The sequence below is a fragment of the Cucurbita pepo genome, chromosome LG16 (genome assembly GCF_002806865.2).
Source record: "Cucurbita pepo subsp. pepo cultivar mu-cu-16 chromosome LG16, ASM280686v2, whole genome shotgun sequence".
NCBI lineage: Eukaryota > Viridiplantae > Streptophyta > Magnoliopsida > Cucurbitales > Cucurbitaceae > Cucurbita > Cucurbita pepo.
The window spans coordinates 4,012,601-4,032,001 of NC_036653.1; the positions used below are offsets into that span (position 1 = coordinate 4,012,601).

Genomic DNA, 19,401 nt, shown 5'->3' on the forward strand with positions numbered 1-19,401 from the left:
TTTTTTTTTTGTTCTCGAACATTTCTAACCATTTTATTAGACATTATATAATTAATTGTTAGTTATTTTATTTTTATTAACTCAATTTAAATAGTTTTAACTAACTAAATTTAATTTTAATTCATTAATAAGTACATTATGAATATTAGGTGTCCTATCTCAATTAAACTTAATAATTATTCTAAAAAAATGATTTAAATAACTTGTATTGAAGTATTAATTATAGATAAATAATAATCAATTAGCTATAATTATTGATAAATAAATTTTTAATTAATTTGGTTTAATTAATAAGTTTAATAAATAAACTTTTATTATGGGGCGAAAAGTAGGTAACATGACTATATTGCACGGGATGTAGGACAATGTCGAGACTACCAAGTGTCAAAATTGAATTTTGAATTTCTATGCATGATGCGTTTCAATTAATCTACTAATTTGAAAGACAAGCAACCATATATGATGCAGTGACTCATGAGTCATGTGATATGATATCATGATGACACATGAACCATTGTGACATGAGTCGATGACACAAAAGTCGCGGATAAATGAGCCCTCGATGACTTGAGAAGAAAATAAGTCGTCGACGTCACGTGGTGAATGAAGTTCGTTGAATTCCCTTTGTATAGTCTTTCCGATCGGCATTTTTCAAATGGTAGAGAGTATTAATTTTTTTTTTCATTTTTTCCATTTTTGTGCCTCTAATAATTGTGTGGGGTGGGTTGAATGCTACCAATAAAATTTATTAGCTATAAACTTTAGGACGGCCTTCCCTACTATGCTATAGCATAGGATTAATTAGACGGTTCAATTCGTTCCGAGCCATAAAAATATTTAAGTTGAAATTAATATATAGAACAAACACCGTTCTTATTTTCTGGTCTCATCCAATAGCAAAAGTATACAGGACACTTTTATCGTTCGAGCTTTAAAAATTGAAACTTTCATTTGTAACATTTTGGAAATTATCTATTTTGGTTAATATGTTGAATTTTCTATTAACACCATAAAAAAAATTTATTTTAGGTAGATGTGCTCAAGCAAATGGTAAAATTAGAACGGTTCCAAACCTCTCGACTGCCTCTACACCCCTACCTCCTTTATCATTGAGTGGTCGTTTAGGAGTTTAAACAGGTGATTCGGGTTGTTTCCTTCTCAACAATGAAGCTTATCCCTCATCGTCTCATTGGTCGACCTTAACCCTTGTTATTTTGAGATCACATCTAGTATTCAGAGTTTGCCTTAATTTGGTACCGCTCTCACAGCCCACACCTAGATAGTGCTTTACCCCTAGATGTCGAGTCAAATGCGATACCTCAACGCATTTTTGGGAGAACCAACTAACTCTAGGTTCAAGTGACATTTCACCCCTAACCACAACTCATCAACTGATTCTTCAAGATCAGTCGGTTCTGACCTCCACTTAGTTTCACACAAGCTTCATCCTAGTCATGGATAGATCACCCAGGTTCGAGTCCATAAGCAGTTACAATTGTCCCATGAAGACTCGCTTTTGATACGACTCTACTTGCCATGAAAAATTTCTCGGGAGGGAGGAAACCGCCTCCATAATTGACTTTTTCGTCCGGGTCCGGTGAACATGTTAATGGTTTATCATTAAGAAGTGATCAAACCACTACAATGCGAAGAAATTGTAAGATCATACGATTGATACTTGTAACGAGTNCATTTTATTAGACATTATATAATTAATTGTTAGTTATTTTATTTTTATTAACTCAATTTAAATAGTTTTAACTAACTAAATTTAATTTTAATTCATTAATAAGTACATTATGAATATTAGGTGTCCTATCTCAATTAAACTTAATAATTATTCTAAAAAAATGATTTAAATAACTTGTATTGAAGTATTAATTATAGATAAATAATAATCAATTAGCTATAATTATTGATAAATAAATTTTTAATTAATTTGGTTTAATTAATAAGTTTAATAAATAAACTTTTATTATGGGGCGAAAAGTAGGTAACATGACTATATTGCACGGGATGTAGGACAATGTCGAGACTACCAAGTGTCAAAATTGAATTTTGAATTTCTATGCATGATGCGTTTCAATTAATCTACTAATTTGAAAGACAAGCAACCATATATGATGCAGTGACTCATGAGTCATGTGATATGATATCATGATGACACATGAACCATTGTGACATGAGTCGATGACACAAAAGTCGCGGATAAATGAGCCCTCGATGACTTGAGAAGAAAATAAGTCGTCGACGTCACGTGGTGAATGAAGTTCGTTGAATTCCCTTTGTATAGTCTTTCCGATCGGCATTTTTCAAATGGTAGAGAGTATTAATTTTTTTTTTCATTTTTTCCATTTTTGTGCCTCTAATAATTGTGTGGGGTGGGTTGAATGCTACCAATAAAATTTATTAGCTATAAACTTTAGGACGGCCTTCCCTACTATGCTATAGCATAGGATTAATTAGATGGTTCAATTCGTTCCGAGCCGTAAAAATATTTAAGTTGAAATTAATATATAGAACAAACACCGTTCTTATTTTCTGGTCTCATCCAATAGCAAAAATATACAGGACACTTTTATCGTTCGAGCTTTAAAAATTGAACCTTTCATTTGTAACATTTTGGAAATTATCTATTTGGGTTAATATGTTGAATTTTCTATTAACGCCATAAAAAAAAATTATTTTACGTAGATGTGCTCAAGAAAATGGTAAAATTAGAACGGTTCCAAACCTCTCGACTACCTCTACACCCCTACCTCCTGTATTATTGAGTGGTCGTTTAGGAGTTTAAACAGGTGATTCGGGTTGTTTCCTTCTCAACAATGAAGCTTATCCCTCATCGTCTCATTGGCCGACCTTGACCCTTGTTATTTTGAGATCATATCTAGTATTCAGAGTTTGCCTTGATTTGGTACCGCTCTCACGGCCCACATCGAGATAGTGCTTTACCCCTAGATGTCGAGTCAAATGCTATACCTCAACGCATTTCTGGGAGAACCAACTAACTCTAGGTTCGAGTGACATTTCACCCCTAACCACAACTCATCTGCTGATTCTTCAACATCAGTTGGTTTGGACCTCCACTTANGGTTCGAGTCCATAAGCAGTTACAATTGTCCCATGAAGAATGGCTTTTGCTACGACTCTACTTGCCATGAAAAATTTCTCGGGAGGGAGGAAACCGAGAGAGTTCTACCTCCATAATTGACTTTTTCGTCCCGGTCCGGTGAACATCTTAATGGTTTATGATTAAGAAGTGATCAAACCACTACAAGGCGAAGAAATTGTAAGATCATACGATTGATACTTGTAACGAGTTCGAGGCTCATTTCTCAACTGACACGACTTTCAATTTCTTCCCCATTCTTACAAACCAAATCCCATTTCTTCATTTATCGTAGCTCACTTCATCCCGTTCGCCCCTCAAATTCTCCTCCTCTCTGGGTAATTCTTCTTTCATTACAGTTTCATTTCTTCACGATCAACTAATTTCTCTCTTTCTTGCCTCGTTTATGGGTGTGTGTTATTGATGCATCTTGTTCTTAACTGCATTTGAATGTTTTATTATGCTAGAACGATGCGGAAATCGTAGGTTGTGATGTGCTTGATCAGCTTCCTTTTTGTTGGGTTGGATTGTAGGAGCTTGCTTCCCTTTAGCGATAATCGTCTCATTCCGAACTAGTTGAAAATCAATCGTTAATTAGCCATAGTCTATGTCTATTTGGAAATCCCATGAATGTTATGGTATTTAATGATTTTGACAGCTTAAGCTCTTCAACCACCAAATCTTTTAGTCATTATTCATTGTTCATGGCTGTTGCTCTGAAATCCGGATTTATCCTAGTGGGGTCTGGGTGAAGGTGCAGAACAATGAACAAAGGCTTGTAAATTGGTGCTCTTATAAGTTTTTTTTCGTCTCAGGAGGATATTAGGTATCAGATTATTAAGGCCATGCAAATCATAGCTTAGGTTGTTCTTTTCATCATTTTTACGCCAAAAAGAATGGAAAAAGCTCTTACTGAGATCCTGGATTCGTTTTGTTTAATCTTTACGCTAATTCCATTTGTGGAATGAACCAAATCTATTGCTAACTGAAATCGAAATCATTTTAACATTTTCATCAAGAAATCATTTTAACATTTTCATCAAGAAATCATCTTAAAATTTTGATAGTTTAGATTTCTTATCATTGTCTTTGTATTTTTCTTTTCGCAGGCCATGACCGTCAAGGTTGAACTCCAGAAGGTGTAGTCTTGGACTGCTCTAGGAATTGCTTGATTTATTTTCATTATCTTCAACTATGTTTATAATTTTGGTTTAGCGTTCTGTCAGGGTATAAGCAGAATATTTATTAGGACCGTAGACGAATTTTGGGTCTTAAAACAATATCGCTAAGATAGTATTGACGACCTTATTTGAAGTTCTGTGGATTTCAACTTTACTTTATTTTTCATTTTGTGTTACGTGAATCAGACGCTTATGTATTTTTGTACAGATTGGAATTCTTGGGCTTCAGCTAATATGGCATTTCCTGCATTTGATTCTTAGCTCATTTTACTTTGTGGTTGGTATTGCCACAACACTTGAAAGTTATTTGATATCATGTGGACTCCTACGCAAGTACAATCATCTTAGTATAGAGATGGTTAAATATCTTGCCATTGTGGTGGATAGTGATGAAGCTTATAATACTTTAAAAATTATTGAACTTCTGCAATGGTTAGCATCGTTGGGCATTAGAAGCATTTGCTTGTATGATGTTGAAGGTAATGATTTTGGGTCCACCCAAGAATTCTGAGCCCTCATTTGAATGTCTTTCCAAATTTGTTGAATTTTATGCTTACTTGACTGTATTTTATGCTCAAGGGGTGCTTAAGCAATCCAAGGAAATCATTTTGAAGAAAGTAAACAATGCGACGGTGTTCCAGGTACGTGCAAATGTAACGAAGATAGAATTAAACCTAATGGTTCAGTAAGTGATGAAGTCTTTTGCATTCAACCAAGTGTTCATGGCGTCCAAATACTTCGAGGCCTTCTCTGGAATATTAATAATCTAGGGAGTTTCCTAGTCTTGATTGTTGCATGGCTAACGATACTTCGAGGCTTTCTAGGGTCCTTTGTGGAATAGCATACTTTTGATTCCATGTGTACTTCTCTTTGATGATACTAAAGATCGCATGTTGGGCGTTTTTTTTTTCATTGGAGTTGCATATTGGTCTTTGCATGAGGTGGTTATTTCTTCAATAGTACGACGCATAACTGCTACTTTTTGTTTTCTATTACACGTTTGACCAAGGAAAATCATAGTAGTCTGCAATTTGAATTTAGGAGGTGAATGCTAATAATAAGATGTGCATTGTTCATCTAACTTGGTCATTGCATTCAGTAAACTGATGTACCTCTCCAATTAAACTGTAGGACATTACTCTGGAGTTCATATCAATCTCTGATGGAAAGGAAGCCGTTGCCAAAGCAGCTAATTTTCTTCTTGAAAATAAGTTGAGAAAAATGAACATGAGCGAAGATCACAGGCGGCGCTTTTCTGAATCTCAGATGACTGAGGCTTTAAAAGCAGTTGGTTTGTATTCTTGGTTATGCTTGATAAGGTTCAGAGTACTACTTTACTCGAATGTTAATTAATCTTACGGGTACTCGTGAATCTGTTATTAGGTTGTGGAGGACCTGATCCCGACCTTATGTTAGTATATGGACCTATACGATGTCACTTAGGGTTTCCTGCATGGAGAATTCCCTACACAGAGATTCTGTGAGTCTTTTTGTTCTTTTTTTTTTATAAGCAATGGCGCTTTTCACTGAAACGATGGAAGTAGCTAAAAAATTACTACCGAGAAGGTGAAGGACACATGGTGGATAATTACACAGGTTCTATTAAAGAACAGCAACTCGATCATCTAAACTTATGAACACCCAAGCATCCTCCATATCCTTGCCTTAAGAGATCAAAATCTCTTCTTTCTCTCTATCAACAGCTTCTAGAGGAGCAGGGACTGATGCACCCACAACCTCCTTGTGCTGTTCTTTAGGGAATGTCCACAAAGGAGTTTATTACAATAGCCATCATGCTTCCTAAGACTTCAATAAAGACTAACCATGTATGTGCTTCAAAGCCATGTGGATTTAGTAAAAGCTTTTCAATATTCTCAGCTTTGAACTCCTTTTGCAACAGAATATCAGGTTGCAAGTCCCTCAGACAACTCTTAATTCCACCTATTTTCCTTGTCGTCCTTAGCTTGCATGTCGACATCCATATGTATGGGAATTTGTTGTAGTTCCTCTATAACATAATTTTTCAGTTCCCTCTGACTTCTTAAGCTCAATCTGTTTATCTTCGCCTCCTTTTTTTTCCTTTTCGTTTTCTTTTTTTCCCCCTCGTGTGTGTGTTTGGCCTTTTTCTGTCTAAAAACCATGATATCAAGCACCACACAAAAGTACCAGTTGGTTTGAAGTGTCTGAAACTCTTTCCCATTCTATTCCATTGTTAGCATCCACACCTTGTTTTGTTTGTTCATTGCTACTGTGAGATCCCACGTCGGTTGGGGAGGAGAACAAAACATTTTTTATAAGGGTGTTGAAACCTCTCCTAGACGCGTTTTAAAAACCTTGAGGGGATGCCCAAAAGGGAAAGCCCAAAAAAGATAATATCTGCCAGCGATGGGCTTGGGCCGTTACTGATACCATATGTTTATGTTTTTTTTTTTTTTTTATGAGAATTCACATTTGTTTTCCTCCCTAGTTGCTTGACACTTCACTAGGGAAACATCATCTTAAGGCTATTATATAATTGTTCTGCTTAAGATCCATATATATTGGAAATGATTCCTCCACAATTGGACCTCTTTCTTTGTTACCCCATTACATGCTAGTTCCCTATACCACCCTGGGCTGCAAGAAGTAGAATATGACCCATCCGTTGTATGCTCATTCAGTGCTTCAGACTCTTTCATTCCCCCAGTAACAGAATAAATGTCCTTAAGTCATGGTGTTTATTATATCGAACATTTTTACGGTTGTATGCATGATAACGTATTAAAGACAAACATTGGTTTTTTTTTTTTTTGGTGATCTAAGAAAGCTTATTTGATGATGTGTGACTGTAGAATCTTTACTTATGGAATAAATCAATTTATGCATCTTAACCAACGCAAATTTTATGTATGTAATAAGTTTTCCCTCTGCTTATTCCATTCATTTTTGCAACGAAGAGAACTGTATGATCTTTGATTTATGTTGTAATGCAGACACATGGGACCATTGAAATCCATGAAGTATGGTTCCCTGGTGAAAGCCATTTACAAATTTACCATGGTGCGGCAAAACTATGGTGAGTGACCTCCTATTTCCTTAATAAGTTCTACTGAAGTTTTGTATATCTTGTCTTCATAATGTTATTGGTTTAAATTATGATTCCAAATGATGAAAATATGACCTTACAACTGAATTCCATTTTAATCGTTTTCTCTACAATAAAGTGCATTATCATGTAGCTTCTTTCATGTTTTCCTCTTCATGATTTTGAAGCTTCCTCTGGAAATTTTAGTCTTTCTGGTTCAAGTTGATTGTTGGCAGATATATATTGGAATCTTTGAAGTGGTATTCTAAATCACGCGAGACCTGGTAGCACAAGTCCTTAGTCTTTCATTTCTAAAAATTTTCGAGATCAGCTTTCGTCTCGTATAGTCATTTTTAGAAGTGCTCGTTTACGACAGTGAGTTCAACCGCTCACTGCTTGGATACCTCACATTGCTCTGTTCTCTCCTCTCTCTTTGGATACCCATAGTGCTAAAGTTGGTTTTTCTTACCCAACCACTTTTTTAACTGCCCAAGCCTACCGCTAGCAAATATTGTTCTCTTTGGGTTTTCTCTTAAGGTTTTGTAACAGCCCAAGCCCACCACTAGCAAATATTGTCAATTCTTTGTGCTTCCCCCTCAAGCTTTTCAAAACTCGTCTGCTAAGGAGAGGTTTCTATACCCTTATAAAGAATGCTTCGTTCCCTGATCCAACAGAATGTGAGATCTCGCAATCTACCTCCCTTCGGGGCCCAGCATCCTTGCTGGCACTCATTCTCCTCTCCAATCAATGTGGGATCTCACAACTTCCATCTTTTCTCTCAACATTTGCAGCAAAGTCTAATACGTCTCCACGAAAATCCAAGTTCTCATTTTGGCTTAGTCGCCCCCCTTCTTAAGGGTAATCCAGGTTCTTCTGGATTGCTATGGCTACACGTTGCAGGCTTGTGGCGACGCAGAAAGACGCTTTCTTCTTCACCTAATAAGTTACTCACATAGTTGATTTGATAGTCATTCGGATTTTAGTTTTCTATTTTTACAAGTTACAATTTATTGGTTAATATTAATTTATGTGATGGTTTCAACAGGTAAATGAAGTGAAGTAGTGAGAGATTCTACAGTGATGGAAGGCTGGAAGGCCAATGAAGCAAAGATAAGATTTAGAAGTTTTGAAAAACAACATTTTCTTGAGATCTTTAATCTTGTTTTTAGAGATTATAATCATTAATTGAGTCTTTAATAATTGTAGATTACCATGCTTTACCTGAGTAATCTAGAGAAAAAGCTTCACTATTAAATTAAGGTTTTGAATACTCCTATAGAAGCTGTGAATTTTCCTACAAGTTTTGGATACATAATAATAATAATCAAAAATCAAAATCAGTGAATAGATTAAAGAAAAAGAAGAAAAAGAAAAGAAGACAGCAGCAGCAGCTTGAAGCTGCTGCCATGGAGAAAGAAGGAATTGACAGAGGGCTTAAGGAGGAAAAGAAAGAAAGTTGGGAGCGTTTGGGCGAAACCCATTTGCCCGAATCTTTAAACTTCCGATATCTTGATCTATATTGAGTAATAGGTAATGAAATAGGACTTGTTAGAATTATAATAAGGAGATTTATAAAGTTGTAAAAGAAGTCGGGACGAAATATGGGCTGTAGAGGTAGAATATGGCTTCGTGACTAAATGTTGGAAAATAGCAGAAAATGCAAGGAAGAAGAAGAGGCGTGTGCGGTATCTGTAGGGCGCATGGGAGTGCGAGCGCGATTGTGCGCAGATTAGGCGCGTGAGATAAGCACATCGAGCGTGTGATGTTATTTTGCTTCCCGTTTTGTCCCGTTTGACTTCTTTTTGACCTATTCTACCAAGATTGGCCTATACTTGCCTTGAAAATTGTGAAATATAGGTCCAATTGGAAAGAATTGTGTTGAAATACTCTACTAAACTTACATCCAAGGGAAAAGGAGTTCGAAACTAGGCAAGTAGCCTATTGAGTTCCTTAAACTAGTTCTTAAATTGTTTTGCAACATCGGAGTATGTTGATTACATGATTAAGAGCTTAGTAGGTCAATATATGCTTTGATGATATTGAATGTCTATTTGTGTATTGTGATTGCTTGTCTGTGATGTAAGCATGTTATAAATGATTACTGGAATGTATGTTTCGAACGTTATAATTATATGAAAGCACGTATCAAATGTGAATATGTTATGCATGTTAATGGAAAGGTTATGACTCTAGGATATGCTTATAGATTGTTGAGCCATGACCTATTTATATGAGTATTGTAGTCTATTAATTCCCGCGGAGTTCCTGCCCAACGTGTTGTGTGCTAAGTCAGAGAGAACGAGTACTCCTGACCATTGGTATATGAGATGTACAGGCCGCCAGAGAAATTAGTAGACGAGCCGTATTTGATAGAGATCGAGTCTTACATACGAATCCGAAAATTCTAGATAAGCATATAGAGAGAGTCAATAACCTAAGATGGAGGTAGCTGAGATACCTTGTAAATGAACAAATGACCCTAGTAAGAGAAACTAGGAGTCAATGGCGAATAAAATTTAAAAACACTGGAAAGATCAGATATAAACTCATGAAAGATAAGTTAGCTACTTACAGACTAATTTAATTATTCATCAAAATTATTTTAACTTTTCTTTCCAGATTTAGATAATGCAGGCCAACCGAGGGTGAGACCAGCGAGCAAGAGACCACAGAGAATCCATGTCTGGGTCTGTTTTGTGTATTTATGCTTTCACGGTTGGTTGTTTTAAGTTTAAATGATACTCGTTTTAAACATTTTACTTGATGTATATAGAAATATTTTAAAATTTATGATTGGTTTTCGGACTTTATTATCAATGTCTGTGGTAACTCCTTTGAATCGCGTTATCCATGAGCAGTTGTTACAAATAATGAAAACAAGAGATTCTACATGAATAATAAGGTTGTTATTGCAGCTTAATATGTTATTATGTGTGGAAAAGTCCATAGATTTAAACGGTTATAATAAATTCATTAAAACAATATGATGGAAAATAAATAACGGGAATTTAAATAAAATAAAGAAAAAAAATTAAAGCAATGTCATATATAATATAAAGGCTTCTACCTTAGCTTCGATCCTATGACTGTCATCGTGACATCGTCATCCGTACATGAGTTCTTTACCTTTACCTGAAAATAAGTGTAATATGTGGCTTGAGTATTTTACTCAACTCCACTACCGGAGTTGAGAAATACAATCACATGCAATATGGTGGAACTTATCATTTCATATGAACATCATGACATGATCTTGGGCTCCACTTTTCAGTTCGAGTAGGTTTGGATGTGTAGTAATTCTCTACCCACAACCCACGCATGCGCACATGTACCTATCAAGCGGGCTCGTATACGTACCCCTTGAGCCTGACTCGTCAAGTTCGCAGACGCTCACACTACCGAACACCACGGAGGGAAAGGACGTGCATAATATCATGGCGGACATAAAAATCATATTGTACGCGTATGTATTAATCATAACAGGAAAGTATCTCGATGCTCGTGACATACCTAAATGCATGAGATCCCTATAACTTAAAATCATGACATAAGTTTGTGATGCAAGTCATACCTCAATTCATTCCTAACGTAAAGAGACTATGAAACATGCCTGTGTAATTCTTCTCATATCTTTCATACTTAACATAATTTACATGGTGTACACTGTACAGATGTTTATGCATCATAAACAATTGAATCATAAATATGATTCCACGACATGCCATAATCATATTATAGAATAACTTATAACATGACATAAGAGAACGTGACATCATACGACATAACATAGTATAACATAATATAACTTGACATGACTAGCATAACATCATACAATATAACACATGTCAAACATGACATGTGCAGGACCCACGAAGTACGTGTCATCATGATGGTGTTAATATAACACATGCGGAAGCAATTTGGATCTTAGGCACTTTTAGAACATCAATTATAGTAAATAACTAGCATGTTCATAAGTATTAAAACTCAAGGTCTTTGAGTACTAACCTTTTGTAGTTCAAAATTTTTTTTCCTCACGAACCGGTTTCGAACCACCACTAGTGTCTTCTCCACTATTCTCCGGCCTTAGAACGAGATTGTGAGATCCGGTGAGTGACTAAACTTGGGAGAGATTTAGCATATATGAAGACAGAGTTTGTGAGAGTTTTTCTCAAGGTTTTTTCCAGAAAGAAGTTATGTACGTTGATCACTCTATTTATAGAATTATGTTTGCATGTTCATGCAAATTTGAGATTACCAAATTTTGACACTCAAAATTCCACTCAAATGTTTGGGATTATGCAACAAGCATGCAAGTTTGAGTTAACCTGACACCTCAAAATTCCACTAACTCAAACATGGATTTTTCCATGAAATCAACCTTTTGACTTTTCTTCATTTTAATTCAACAATTAATTTGAATAATTAATTTCAAATTAAAGTAATATTAAATGATTAATTAAACTATTTAATTAATATTTAATATTAATTCAAATGTCAATCCCAATCAATTCCGACATATATTTGATTAAAATATTTAAATCTTATTTAAATATCTCAAATTCTCTCTTTTTGTTTAATTCGTAAATAAAATAAAAATGTGGTTAAATATATCGTATATATGTAGTGCATATTCCCTAATTTGAATTCGAACACTTCGAACTCACTCATCACATTGTTCTATGGTTTAGTTCAATATGCGCTAGCAGAGGGACCTAATGAACCTATAGATCATGGGCTCCAACGATTCAAGATTAATCGGTTAAACTCATTAACCTTGTTAACCACCACTCGTTAACTACTAGGACACTCCACTATAGCCTAGTAGTTGCACTCCCCTCACTATAGATATATTTCTGTCCATTTGATATAACCATGATTAGTAAGTCGATCCTTCACAGGTTGTTCGTAACTAGAGCTGGGTCAATTTACCGTTTTACCCCTGAAGTTACTTCTTGTTCCTTATGTCCTACTGATCCTCTAATGAACAATTGGTTTGTGGTCCAACCAGTAAACCGAATCCCTCTCAGGCCAATGAGAGGGTGGGGCCCCTTGTTCAAGACCTGGAGTCAGTGCTTAAGGGAACTACCTTTCTTCTATCCCTAAAAGTGGGTAGGAGTGAATTCCGTCTTGCACCCCACGTCCCCAGCCATTCACCCAGTCTTACCCCTGAAATGGGAGGCCTGTTGAGTCGGCGAACTAGAGCCACTCTCACCCATGCAAATCTAAGGATAATTCCGAATAAACAGGAGTTCATGGTTAGCTCAGGATTAAAACCGAGTTACCTAGGTTATCGAATGAAAAGAAAATCAGTCTCAACAGTAAACGACTTTATAAAGTGAGAGTGGTTTTCTTCATGGTCCGATCTTATGCAATACTCATTGCATAGGACGCCCCCACTCACATGTCTCCACATGTACAATTTAGTGATCACATTGTTTATGTCATATACAAAAGTGGGCTGCATCCATAGTGTCCCCAGGATAAGGTACTCAACCTTATCCCTATACTATAGATCATTTTGACTATATACTTGAACTTGATCCACTCTTATGTCTCTACATATAGTTCAAGTAATCGTACTATAGCCAGAGTATTCTTAGTTTATTGGATTTAGATTAACGATCGTAAAATTCACTTTATTTAAAACGCATCTAGTAGGGAGAGATTTCCACACCCTTATTTGCAATGTTTCGTTCTCCTCTTCAACTGATGTGGGATCTCATAGTCTACCTCCCTTGAGGGCCCAACAGCACACCGCTCTATGTCTGGCTCTAATACCATTTGTAATAGCACAAGCCCACCGCTTGTCATCTTTGGATTTCCTCCTCAAAGTTTTAAAACGCGTCTAATAGAGAGACATTTACACACCCTTATAAGCAATGCTTCGTTCTCCTCTCTAACCGATGTGGAATCTCACAAAAATAGTCGATAACATGGTCGAATAATCTTAAAACAATGAAGAAGAATGATTCACATCAGTTAACCCGACCAGTCCAAAAACTCGAGGTTCCTTTTCACGTAACTTTCCTTTCCATTTCTTTAGTTCTTATCTTCGTCGTTAGGTATTTACGATGAAGATATCTTTCATTCTTACTATTTGGAGGGAATATTAAGAACTTAACACGACCACTCAATAGGAAAAGGAGAATGTTATACTTATGTTCGTTTCTTAGCTTCCTTTCTTTCCTTTTCTTTCTTAAAAATACTTCCATTTAAGACGAGAAAAAAAAAACGTATAAATTATGAGTTTATCCTTTCGTTAAACGAATCAAATGGTCCCGAACAATATTATAACTTTCAAGAGTACACGTATAAATTAAAAATTAGTGTTAAAACATATCGAGATTTTATGATGTCATCCATATTCACAAATTCTTCGTTCAATAACAAATGAGGTGAAAATTCAGATCTCGAACCTCTCCAGTGATGTATATATATATTAAAATATGAAACATATTTATGAAATTTAAGCAAATTAATATGGAATAAATTGCAAATTTAGCCTAAGAACAAACATATTAACACGTTAAGAATTGAAGCTCCAAAATTTGGGGAATAAAAATGTGTTTTTTCAAAGGGAATTTCAATTGGGGGTTGTTACGTAAGAACCAAAGCCCTAATAAGCTGTGTCTTCTTCTCTCTTTAACGCCATTATTGATTCTACCAGATGAAGTAGGTGGGCTGTTCAGCCGTCAAATTGACCACAATGTTGAATCTGTTTCTGTTCACCACTGGGAGCTGCATCAATCCGTCTCAGGTAAATTACTTTTTTTATTGCTTCCGATGAAAGGGCAGGACAATTGTTGACGAATATGGTTGCCTTCTCGATTTGCACAGGAATAATTGCATAGCATATGAGGCTGATGTTTATAAATGGAAAGTGAATTTGTAGGTCGAGTTTTGCGAGCATATAAATTCTTTGCTGGGGATTGAAATCTTTTGCAATGGTAAAATCCAAAGCCATCGACTGTCCAATTATATGTTATCGGCCAATTGAACCCTCAGACCTTGAAGTTTTGGAGCAAATTCATGGTAATTTGTTTCCGATCCGGTATGTGAATCCGATTGAGGGTTTGGTTCATTTTGATTTTGAGATGTGTTTTTGAAGTTAACATGTGCGTATATTTCTCAGGTATGAGGCGGAGTTTTTTCATAATGTTGTTAATGGGCGTGACATTGTGGCATGGGCAGCGGTCGATCATAATAGACCAGATGGTAGAACTGATGAGCTTATTGGATTTGTGACTGCACGAACTGTTCTGGCTAAAGAAAGTGAGGTTGGTTTTACCTTAATTGAAGTATCTGAATGGATTCAGGAAGTGAATTCCTTTAGGATTGAAATTTTCTTGCTTTTCAAAGTAAAGGATTTGTTAGTATCTTAGATAGTCAATCGTTCTTGGGTTGGCGTTAGCGCTTCAATTTCTAGGTTGGTCGACGTTTTACCTTTATATATGCTTGATGGTTAGTCTTATATTTTCTTTTTCATACTAGAAAGAAAGTTTAAGCTGTTTTAATTCAAGACCTTTGAGCATTTGGATGTATAAACCTTTTGGTGTAAAGCTAATAGATTTGAATATCATTTTTCCATTTTCAGAGTTAACATGATACCAAAAAAGGTTTTAAGATCACTTGAAATACATCATGCTTATTGGGAGATAATGTTATCATAGCTGTTTCATTGACCTTGCCTTCAAGCTGAAACTGTTCCGCCATGTCTGATGTTATGCAAGTATTAGTTCCTATAGGGAGACCTTTTGTGACGCCCCTACTTTTCTTAATCTAATTAGTGACATCAATCCATGCTTGCTTAAGTCATAAATGCGGAAATTCGTAATAAACATCTTTAAAATAAGACCATAGACTTACATAAGCAACTCAAAACATGAAATTCAGCTTAACATAGTTTTAAATGTAAATCAAGCTTAAGAAAAACACCTAACAACAACTGACTGAAATCCAATGCGTCCTCTCATCCACTAATTTAAAATCAAAACATTCAACTGCCCTATTATGCTCCATTCTGACTTCCATAGCCTTACTTTAAAGATGTTTATTATGAATTTCCGCATTTATGACTTAAGCATGCATGGGTTGACGTCATTTATTAGGTTAGGAAAACTAGGGGCGTCACAGTTTGGGGGAAGCCCAAAGAGTACAATATCTGCTAGCGGTGAGCTTGGGTTATTACACCTTTGGTGTTTGGTCACATTGGTGTTGTTTTTATTATAATCTGCCTCTGAAAGAAACATTTAGGCCGTGATCTCTTCTTAACAGTGAAACCTTAGATCATACTGGTAAGATCTTTGGACATATCTGGAGGTCTTTGTGGAAGGAAGAAGTTTGGGTGGACTAAACATTGACGATATCAAAATAAAAAATATTGCTTTCCTCTTCAAGTGTGGAGGGAGATTGTTATCAATATTTATGACCTGAATCAATTCAGTTGATCTCTTAATTGGCTGAACCGCTGCTCTTGGGTCTTGATGCTCTCGGTTTTCTTTAGTCAAATGTAGTGAGTTCTGGCAAGAATATGTTGCTTTCAAGTTGGCAATGGCATTAGTGTAAAATTTGGGTAGGACTTTTGACATTTGGCTCCTTCGAGCATTGTTTTCCTTAACCATTACTTTGTCCAAAGAAAGAACAATTGCAGACTATTGGAAGGTGGATGATCTTGGTTGGACCTTTAGTTGTTTGGAGAGTGCTTGGCCTCTAACTACTAAGCTAATAAGGAATACATTCCTAGTCAACGTGAGGACCTTTTGATGTGGTATATAGAACCCTCGGGTATGTTTTCCACCATATTAGATAATGTTTGTCTTCAACGCTGTGAATGCAAAGCCAGAAAAGTTCATTACTTAATCTTTGTTTGGATAGTTAAATTCCAAAAAATCAAGTTCTTGTGGTCCATAGCCTACCAAAATGCTCAAAATAAACTACAGAAAGGAAACCCACATCCTTCTCCTCCCCTCAAGTATGCTGGAACTACAAAAGAGAAGAAGATTCTGTAGATCACTTATCCATTAGTGTCCCTTTGGGGACATTTGAGAAAATTGGAATTGACACTTATGCATTAGTTGTCATTTTTCTCCACTCTGTTCAGTTTTCTACTGCATGTTGGATTTGTTTGGTGTGTTCTTATAGATATCAACATGGTGTTCCTAGAGGCTTTTCGGATTGGTAGTTTAGGGGGTTAGTCGGAGGTCCATTGGAAAAAAGCCACTAGTGCTATTCTTTGACTCCTTTGGATAGAGAAAAACAACTATATAAATTTAAAGATCAGCAGAGAGATTTTTGTTCATTTTTGGAGATTGTACGATATATTGCTTCCTCCGAACAATGTAATTAAGTGCAAGTGATTAGGACTTTAAATTCATTGGTACAAACACCATGGTTGGTTGGCTTTGAGAGAGATTCCACAACTTTGAGCATATGCTGGCTGTAGGAGAAAGGACATGTTTGTTTGAAGTTTGGTCTTTCTTCCTTTTCTAGGAAGTTACATAGAGTTCCTGTTGAGGAATTCTTTAAGCATGTGGTCAGTAAGTTGAGTTTGTAATTGGTGGGTGTATACTTTGTAGAATTGATTTACACTAATCTCTTAACAATGTCTTTTAGCTACTTTGACAACTGAAATCACCTGTCTTGGATGCTGAAAACTGGGTATATTTATACTTGCTTAAATGTCTTGTAGTTATCTGATTTACTTCGGCATGATTCATTAACCACGGATGAAACTCTAGTATACATTCTTACACTTGGAGTAGTGGAAAGCTACAGAAACCTTGGGATAGGTACGAGTTTCTCGGAGTTATATTCGATATTGTTTTTTTTACACTAATGTCATGTTTACAAATATTGAATTGCCAGCTAGTTCACTTGTTCAAAAGGTAATTAAATACGCCTCAAGCATCCCGAGTTGCCGAGCAGTTTATTTGCATGTAATTTCATACAATAATACTGCTATCAAATTCTACAAGAAAATGTCATTCAAGTGCCTACGAAGACTGTCGGGCTTTTACTTTATCAATGGCCAGCATTATGATTCTTACCTGTTCGTCTACTACGTGAATGGTGGTCGGTCTCCATGCTCTCTATTGTAAGTACCAAATATCAACTACCTTTAAGGCTTATATGTGATTGCATGCTTGCTGAGAATGACACTCTTTGATGTGGTGGTCCTCTTTTGCCTAACCTCATCAAGAATCTTTTGACACTTAGAAAGACCTGAAACATGTCAACTGTAGAGGAAACAACTTATCTCAATCTTTTACCAAAACTTTGGACTAGAAAGACCTGAAATACTCTTATTCAAACTTGTTACAGTCTGACGAATCTGAAGTTCATGTAAACGTGTAAATTTTGGGTGGTTGGCGACAATAGGTCTCATTTTTGGGTGGTAAGGTAAGAGGGGAGGTGTAACAGCCCAAACCCACTGCTAGTCGATATTGTCCTCTTTGGGCTTTCCACACCTTTATAAAGAATGCTTTGTTTCTCTCTCTAGCCGATATGGGATCACACAATCCACTCCCCTTCGGGGCCCAGCGTCCTCGCTGGTACACCGCCAGTGTCTGGTTCTGATACCATTTGTAACGGCCCAAGCCTACTGCTAGTAGATATTGTCCTCTTTGAGCTTTTCCTCTACAGGCTTCCCCTCAAGGTTTTAAAATGCATTTGCTAGGGAGAGGTTTCCACACCTTTACAAAGAATTCTTTGTTCCTCACTCCAGCCGACCAGCCGACGTGGGATCTTAGAGGAGGAACCGGACAATAGAGAGTAGACTGAAAAAGGATAGAGCGGGAGAGATGGAGAACATGTTGGTGGTTGGGTAGAAAACAGATAGAAGGGGAAAGAAATGATGCAAGGGACAGAACCAGGTGAAAGAAAATCTATTACATTAGGAACTGGACCTTAAAGAAGAGATTTAAGAGAGGGAGTGCTAGAAAGACCAAGAATCTCATTCACTATTACCAGTCTGATTCCATCAACTAGTATCAATCAAATACTAATTGTTACTAGAACTTCTAAAACGTACATTTCAGTTTATTTTATTTGGAAACGTTCCGTTTGTCAATACAAATGTCGGATGGTTCCAAAACTTCTAAGCTAGAGATCTTCTAAACCTTCAAGCTTACATTCGCTCTTTTTTTAATCGGTTCGTTTCGTATACTACGTGCAGAGAGGTTGTGAGTTTCATGGTGAGTTATTTAAGGGATGGTATAAAGTGTGTAACTTCAAGGCTGAGGAAGAATGAGAAAAGGAAGGTGTCAAAATGGCCCAAATGTAAAGAATCTCACAGCCTTATATCGATGGCACAGAGCAAGAGAAATCTGGTGGTCGAGAGCAGTGGATATGAATGTGTTTAATTTGATGATATGATGTGAAGCACCGAGAAGGAAACCGCTCACTGTTCGCGCCTACTCTTCCTTCCTTCTACTCTTTATAATTTATTGTAGTTTAAAACGTATATATATATATATATACTAATGTGATGATAGTCTGTTCTCAAATGTAATAAACTTTGGTGATGTTTAATATGAAAGTGAGCCTTATGCATCCCTAATTCTTTAACTTTCGATTCTCTTTTATCAACTTGCCATTGTAGCACGTGTGTAATGCGGACTTGATGTCATCTCTGCTTTTTTCTTCTCTATATTATTGACGTGATTTTTAATGTACGAAATCTTGCAGTACTTACCAGTAAGATCGGGTCTTGAGAGATGGATCGGTAAAGACGTTGCTTTCTATCATATCATTTTAACACAGTTTTATATTTTATACTGTACTACTTTTTATAATATTTGAAATTAATCTTTATAACGAAATTAGAATAATTATGTATAAATATTTGAAAAAGTGATCAGGTGTTCAAAAAACTTGATTACCTACTCGATTTGGGTTGGGTTTATTTTTTAAGTATTTAGTTATTTATGGACTCAATTTTATTATTAATTTTAAAAATATACATTTTTACGTAAAATACAATTATATATATATATATATATATATAATATATTTATTCTTCACCCTCTTAAAAAATAATTTTTAAT

The 19,401-nt window shown here is 35.9% G+C and overlaps 2 protein-coding genes across 4 annotated transcripts; both read left to right on the plus strand.

Moving 5' to 3' along the window:
- Positions 1-3,181: 3,181 nt before the first annotated feature.
- On the plus strand, positions 3,182-10,170 carry LOC111777860 (dehydrodolichyl diphosphate synthase complex subunit nus1-like). Its single transcript, XM_023657587.1, has 8 exons — positions 3,182-3,447; positions 4,219-4,248; positions 4,499-4,769; positions 4,870-4,931; positions 5,422-5,581; positions 5,674-5,770; positions 7,263-7,345; positions 8,400-10,170. Exons 2-8 carry the CDS (start codon positions 4,222-4,224, stop codon positions 8,405-8,407), a joined length of 708 nt encoding a protein of 235 aa, XP_023513355.1. The 5' UTR covers positions 3,182-3,447; positions 4,219-4,221; the 3' UTR covers positions 8,408-10,170.
- A 3,758-nt stretch (positions 10,171-13,928) lies between these two features.
- On the plus strand, positions 13,929-18,910 carry LOC111777795 (histone acetyltransferase MCC1-like). Of its 3 annotated transcripts, none has more exons than XM_023657510.1 (6): positions 13,929-14,114; positions 14,195-14,408; positions 14,490-14,634; positions 17,046-17,145; positions 17,222-17,450; positions 18,531-18,910. In XM_023657510.1, the coding sequence occupies exons 2-6, from the start codon at positions 14,302-14,304 to the stop codon at positions 18,715-18,717; spliced, it is 768 nt and encodes a 255-aa protein (XP_023513278.1). In that variant the 5' UTR covers positions 13,929-14,114; positions 14,195-14,301; the 3' UTR covers positions 18,718-18,910. The 3 variants fall into 3 exon arrangements, with proteins under 3 accessions (XP_023513278.1, XP_023513280.1, XP_023513281.1); XM_023657512.1 differs by having other exon boundaries at positions 13,933-14,114; positions 14,239-14,408; XM_023657513.1 differs by having other exon boundaries at positions 13,933-14,114; positions 14,250-14,408.
- The last annotated feature ends 491 nt before the right edge of the window (positions 18,911-19,401 follow it).